The sequence below is a fragment of the Peromyscus californicus genome, unplaced genomic scaffold, assembly GCF_007827085.1.
Source record: "Peromyscus californicus insignis strain IS unplaced genomic scaffold, ASM782708v3 Scaffold_10__1_contigs__length_136768540, whole genome shotgun sequence".
NCBI lineage: Eukaryota > Metazoa > Chordata > Mammalia > Rodentia > Cricetidae > Peromyscus > Peromyscus californicus.
Genome location: NW_026294391.1, coordinates 13,035,031 through 13,042,477, shown reverse-complemented (window position 1 = coordinate 13,042,477; position 7,447 = coordinate 13,035,031). Strand labels below are relative to the sequence as shown.

The window sequence follows — 7,447 nt, the reverse complement described above, 5'->3', positions numbered from 1 at the left end:
TTAGACTTATTTTGTTTTGCCTGCATGTATGTATGTGCACCATGTGTACACCTAGTGTCTGTGGAGGCCAGAAGAGATCATCAGATCCCCTGGAACTGGAGTTACAGATGGTTGTGAGCCATCATGTGAGTGCTGGGAATTGAACCTGGGTCTGCTGCAAGAGCAACAAGTGCTCTAAACCACCGAGCCATCTCTCCAACCCCACAGTTGCTTTTTAAACCATTCCACAGACCCCACACCATGTCCTCATGTTTTCTTTTATGATAAAGAAAAGTCAACACTTTTGAAGTTCAGGGTCTTCAAAAACATACTAGAATCAAGTTGAATAAGGCTGTGCTTTATTACATGCATAATTACAAATCTGTGCTAAGTGAAAATGTATAAAGCAATGGCAACCTAGGTATAAGCCACACAGAGAAAGGGCTGGACAATCCCATTAACCTTTCTGCTAATGTCCGTTCCATTGCCTTGAACGTGATTGTTTCCATTTTCTTACAATTTGCATAGCACTTACTTGTCAAAGTGCTTTCCATTCATTGTCTCAGTTTATCCTCACAACAACCCTGTGAGGTAGGTAGGGCAATTTACACTATCCCCATTTTGCAGATGGGAACACTGAGGCACAGAGCGGTTAAGATCTTGAGGCTAATTAGTAGAAGCATAGGGAATACAAACCAGGTCACCTAACTCCCCAATCCATGTTTTCCTTTTTACACTATGTCACTATACATGACCAGGGAGCAGAACAAAGTGAGCAGTAAGCCACAGCTTTGGATCCGGCTGGGTATATAAGCAGGTGAGGATAAAGCTACAAAAGCATGGCTGAAGGGTTGGCAACACTCTGGTAAATGACTGATCTGAACAGCTCAGCACCAAGCTTCCTGTGGAAACTTGGGCTTTATTAGCTTTGGTTGAAGCTCATGTCTGGATGCCAAGCTACTACAGATATCTATGCATTAGCTTCAGCTGAACTTTGACCAACTCTTAGCAATTAAAATGTCCAGTCAGACAGATTTTCTTTGGCTACTGCGACTGAAGCCAGCCCTACAAATGAGCTTCCTACAGAGAAATTCCCGTGGTGCTCATGGGCTGGATCCTGGCCCTTCTGGTCCTCCTGGCTTCAATGGCTCACCCAATAGCTGGTATATTTCCCATGGCCAGAAATGAATGGGCAGAGGTATAAACAGGAGGCTGGCCTTGGTCAAATAAAGAAGAGTCATCATCATGACATTATAGTCACCCTTTGGTGACATGACCAAGATGCTATCAGGCCCATTTCCTTTCTGACCTGTACCTGGATAGCAGCATAGCTTCAAAAGACAATTTTAGAGAATAAAATATTAAACATATAATTTTATCTTGAATGGTACAATTTAATCATCACACAGTCCCAAAGGACCAAATATATAGTAAAAAAAAGTAAATACTTATATAAAAGGCTGAATACTAAAAAGGCAGGACAATGGAGAAGAAAGGAAAGGCAAGAAAGTGAGTGGAGGGAAGAAGAATCATATATTCTGAGGTACCCTCTACTTGACAGCAAGGTGAACACTCCCACTTTAATTAAAAAAAACCATCACAGGTCCTGCCTTCTTCCCCATTTCACTAAATGACATTTTTCTCATGGAATCCTACACTACCCCAAATTCCAGCACATTTGGACTAATATCTAACACAGCTAAAGCTCTCGACACTCCCAGTAAGGATTGCTGGCTTTGGCCCCTACTGTGGAGTAAGCAATCTGTCAATGGCCTCATCAACAGAGGAGTTGCCCTTCTCCGTTCTCAGGGTCAACTTCTCCCTACCCACCAAAGTCCATATTCAGACAACATGCTCATAAACATGGGGAGAGATTTGAATTTGGGAGCAAAAGAAATGAGGCAGAGAAAGATTGCGGGTTTTGCCTTGTATGTACCATCACTGTTTCTCCTCAAAAGGCCAAACTTTAGCCAGGGCATTCATTTGACAAGTGTGCACATGCAGGCCAAAGACCCTTTGGTAGCAACTTAGAGGTAGGAATTTTTGACCGTAAGGTTGGGCTGGGCAACCTGATAGGCCCCATGCAAAAAAAAAGAAAAAAAAAAAGAAGAAGAAGAAAAGAAAAAAAGAAAAAGAAGGAAAACTCCACATCACATCCTTCTTGGAGGATTTGGCAAAATCATACTAACATCATGGAAAAATTCATTTTGTACCCTTCATCTCTTCATAACTTTGCCCAGATGCAGATGCTTAGCAATGAGAATGTGGCCAGCATATGTACAGGGAGTTGCTTAAAGTTGCTAACACACGTTTTTCCAAGAACCTCTCTCCTTGGAACAAATGGCTGAAACTGAAGCAAAGCTCAGCAATTGCCCAGCTCTGCTGTGCCCACTTATCTCCAAACCTACACAGCTTCTGAGCTGCAATGAGAAAAGAGCTATATTTCCAATATAGAATAAGGTCATAGTAGGGCGGCTTAAAACAAAAACGGTAGAACATCATCATCTAGACCCTCAGATAGTATGTTCCTCCTTAAGTAAATGTCTTATGTTGACCCTTTCCACAAAACTAGACTGTCCTGAAGCCAAATGGTGCTTTGAGGTGCTAGTTTGGGAATCCTGGACTTGAGGATGATTTGTCTTTTTCTCCCTTTGAGGCACATAATTAAACTTTTTCTGTCCACCTTATGCCAAGATACATGGACTGGGACTCGGGATGGCTTTCTTCATACCTGGCATGATGCACATTTTGTTAAGCAGGCCTGTCATCATTTTCAGTGCCTCCCCGTCCCCCTAAAGGGAACCCAGACAGGTGGTTGTAAAGATTAACATTTTAGAACAGTAAAGTCGAGCCCACACATTTAGAGACTGATCTTTTTACAAAGGCTCCTGCTCTTCCTGTAATGAGTTTAGAGCTAGACTTTAGTGCCAGAACAACTGGCCTGCTTTGCAGTTAAACCAGCAAATTAATTGTTTGCTCTGCCAGCTGGCCAATTCCAAGTCTCATCAATTCCAGCTAATCCACCAGAGGAGCTCTGTTCTGTAGACTCCATCAACTCTACTCTGCAGCTTGGCTGCTCCAGGACACTGGGGCCAGAGAGAGGAGGCTGCTGCAAATAGAAGTACACATGCTCCGGAACAGCTTTTTTCACATTGCCAGTCCCATTTGCTATCTCTAATTGAGCTCACTGCGCACGCTCTCGCAACTACATTAAGTTCTTTCCATTGAAGGTGTGAAGGTATAAAATTTAGCAGTTTAGACTTTTACAGGTCCATGAACTCCCTTCATGGCTAGATTTCCTCCAGATATATTTCCTTGGAAAATTCACACTCTTGAGGCATTTATTGGTGTTCTTCTGTAAACGCTTTCCTTATATCAGGCTATTTTCTTTTCCAGTACCAAAATAAACTTGTCTCAATTCATTTTAAAATCTTAAATTATCCAGTTTTTTACCATTGAGGTATGTAGTCATTTGAGGCTACTGACAGACTGCCCTATATTCAATTTGTTTTTTTATTTTTGTTTTGTTTTGTTTTTAGGATTATCTAAGTGATGAAATGGAATGGCGATGACAGAAAGAACTTCCCTTTACCTCAAGACAAGAACCACTGTGTGTCCAGGTGCTAGGCTAGCAATCCTGTAGAGTACTCCAGTAAGAACCAGGCAACCATTGAGCTAAACCCTAAGACTGGACATACAATGGACACCATACCCTACAGCTATTTCTAGCATACCAGCTACAAGGATTCCTGAGAAACTGAGGTTAATGAATGATATTTCTAAGGAGTGAGGTATCAAAGGGACAATGTCAATTATCTGGAGGGCCCATAGGTGCTTAGCCTCTGGACAGCATCCATTCGCACAGTGTTATCTGATTTCTTAGATTTAGTCTCTGAAGTAGCACCTTAACACTGGCTCGTCTGTGTATAATGAAGACAACAACTGGAAGGCAAACAAGATCCATGCCACTGCTGCTCTAGGAGATCTGACCAAACCTTCCTTCCCTTGCCATCAAATACCAGGCACAGTGACCTGGCCTGTGCTGCCAACTTTAGTGAGGAAGCATCACTAATCAAAAAGGTACTGACTGACCCTGAAGTATACAGACAAGAACTCTGATCTGCACACAATACACTGGGTGGCCAGGCAGGATCTCATCTGATACAAAGAATGCAGTGGCACAGAAGGAACAAGACACCAAGTCACAGAGCCATGATTATGATACCATGTACCCCAAAGCATTCTTTTTTCATTAAAATGCCAGAGCCATATATTTAAAAGGAGAAAACTCTGGTGACTACCTTGATATATATAGTAAAGATAAAAATCAAAATATGCTTTGGCGACTCAGTCCTGGATAATAAAAGAATTTCTGATTTTGGAACGATAAGAACAGGGGGTTAAAAAAAAAGTCCTTGACTCGGGGATCAACAACGTTTAAAATGAGGTACACTGAGTTGCTTGGGAGGGGTGGGTTACACACAGGAATGTGCCAAGTGCCGCTGATTCTGAGCTAGAAGGACAGGACAGTAGGAAGAATTAGGGACAGACGTGTAAGATGAACAAGGCTGAACTCTTACCCAACAATGTGGCCTCACTGCTATGGGCAGCTGACACTGAAATGGAGGCATGGCAGCAGCAACAGGGCCACATGGCAAACAAAAAAATGTCACCTCTAGTCCGAGTGCTGCGAGACTGCTAAGCCTTGGCTTACAATTCAACTAGCCCTAGTAGGGCTCTTTTGTCATTAGGAATGATTAACTAAGCAGACTGCTCCATCCTACAGAGGAGTCCGTGCTGAGAAGAAAGGCAAACAGAATGGAGGGAGAGGAATTGCACATGGATAAAATGATAGAAAATGAGAGTGGCTGGAATGCTGGTGGTGGCTCTTGAATTCCACCAGGTGTTTCTAGAATGTGATTTTGTTTAAACTGCCACAGCTGTGGTAGGAAATTGAGACAGGCACCTTTTTAACTGGGTACAAGCACCTTTGGTGTCATCAGGCCTCATCCATACACCTAGGTTTTAGGATAGCTCTGCATTTCAGTTGGATCTAAGGATGGTACCTCAAGGCAGCTGCAGTCGCCTATCCTGTTCCAGTTCCTTCAAGACATGTAGAAGTATCTCAAGCCTCCTTCATGCTCACAGGAACAACGGCTTGTTCTGCATACTCCACACTGGGAGGAGCACAGGTGTCCAGTTATTTTAGTACTGGTGGTCTTTTTAAAGGGATCTCCCCTGCTTTACCAGTATTCAGCCTAGGCTCGGTTCCATATACTGTTCTCACTTATTCCAGAAGCCTAAAGCACCATCATCCATGGAGGTGGCATCTGGGTAAGACATTTGGTTAGGACTTCACAAAAATGTGAAATTCCTAGTCACCGACTTTGCTCAGAACTTTATCATTTCAAGAAAACCAGAAGAAAGAATTCCTAGCTAGTAACAAATTGCTAACAAAGTCCTTGTCTACCAGCTAGCATTGCCATTGGAGAATTAGCCTTTCTGCAGCCAAGGAGAAAGCTCTGTAACTTAATTTTGTGCACTTCAAAAGACCAGGACAAGCAGGCTCTAAAGGTCAAGTCCTCTACTTCACTTGGAGGAGATTAACCAGAGCAGCACTGTCTTCTAATGAAAAGGTAAACGTAACAAACTAATAACGCTAAATACTGTAACAGGAATAAGAATTTAACTGAATCTTCACAGTCTGAAAAATGCCATTGCTATTTCCTTCTGGCTTTCCTTTCTGTAGCTTGAAAGGCAAAGCCCCTTAGTTCACACTTCATCTTCCACCAATGACAGTTAGAGTCCTCCCCACATATAACGCATTCATGAGTTTCCTGCAGGCTATATGTCAGAATAGTTGGAATTTTTCTTGCATAGTTTTCAGTGATTGCATATTGGCTAACAATTATTTTTAAATTAAAAAAAAATTTTAAAGAAGAAACATAATTAAACCATAGCAATCTCGTTTCTCTTTCGTGAACCCTTCCTAATGCAGTATCACATAAGCCTAACTGTACTTTCTCCTAGAGAGATTCATTTCCAGAAATTACGTAGTGCAACTGGTTAACTTGTAGGAAACAGACAACACACTAATATGACTTCACCATCCAAATATGGGAAATGTGTTTTGGGTACCCAGTTAACAAAATATATCCATGGTCCGCAATGTCCTTGTTTCATATCCCAAACAACCCCATGATTCTAGTTGAAGAGAATGGAATCAGGATCTTGGTTTGCCATCTGTGCTATGTGCTTTAACACATCCTTTTTGGTAATGATGCCAAGTAAGCGCCTGAAAGACAAAAACATAAAACAAAACCCAAATAAGCGTACAGTGAAAAAACAGTGTTCTTAACTAAAAGTGATGCTTGTTCTCCTCAATCCTTCTCAACTTTGTCTTTCATCACTATCTGTGCTTAGAGAATGATGAACTAACAGTAAGATGTATATATACTCCAGACAAATGGAGCAATGCATATGTCCCTGAAAACACTGACACTTCTACATCAGGTCTCAGGTCCCACATTTTCTCCTGATTTAAATGTTACTCTCCAAACCTATGAATCTTATCTACTTCCTGCAGCCCAGTTCAAATGCTGCCCCACCCCCAAACATCCCTGGTCCTGTGAAGCAGCTGAGACGACTCTGCCCTGCCCCCAGCAATGGCATGCTCTGTGCAGGCTCTTCCACAGTCATTATTATTATTATTATTATTATAATTATTATTATTATTATTTTGCTGTTGCCCTATGATCACTTGTGTGTTCCTGACGTCCCTATAACTATACACACTACTCAAGGACAGAGAAAGGCTTGTTCACTTTCATGTCTCCCAGAATCTCATGGAGAATCTTCTTACATGAGTTAGGGTTTCAGTAAGTGCTGAACAGACACCTACCTACTAGAGAAAGTCTATTTACTGACTTAGCTCTTGTAAGTTATTTATTATGCCACTTCCAAATTTTAGAAGCAGGAGGAGTTCTTATAGAGTTGTTAGGTTAAGATAAAGTGCTAAAAACAAGAAAACCCTCCAACCCTCTCCTTAGCCTGCACTCTTTTCCAATAACAACAGCAGGGCTTCTTTACTGGACAAGATGTATTCCAGGAAGAAGAGAGAGAGCCTTGGGCTTGGAAGTTCAAAGACTTGTGATTTACAGCCTACCCTACCATCTATCTGACCAGGGGCCCTTTCTGTAGACAGACCTCACTGAAACTTGGAAATTTGTTCTTTGTCTTCAAAGACTAACAAGGGGTTATAAGTGTCAAGTACAATAGTCTTCCTTTCCTTTGGAGACAGAGTCTCATCTAGACCAGGGGGACCTAAACTCGCTACATAGCTGAGGCTGGCCTTGAACTGCTTCTCCTGCTTCTACTACCCAAGTGCTGGGATTACTAATAAGTGCCACCACCCCGGTCAGCAGTCCCCTGTAACCATGGTTTTGGTTACTCAAGGGCAATCATAGTC

The 7,447-nt window shown here is 42.0% G+C and overlaps 1 protein-coding gene across 2 annotated transcripts in view; it reads right to left on the bottom strand.

The window, feature by feature from the left end:
- Positions 1-316: 316 nt before the first annotated feature.
- The window catches only part of Clcn5 (chloride voltage-gated channel 5), a 166,294-nt gene continuing 159,163 nt past the window's right edge, over positions 317-7,447 (bottom strand). For both annotated transcript variants that reach the window (XM_052750304.1, XM_052750391.1), the window contains one exon: positions 317-6,274. In XM_052750304.1, the coding sequence (XP_052606264.1) occupies positions 6,184-6,274 (91 nt within the window). In that variant the 3' untranslated portion in view covers positions 317-6,183. The remainder of the gene's footprint in view (positions 6,275-7,447) is intronic.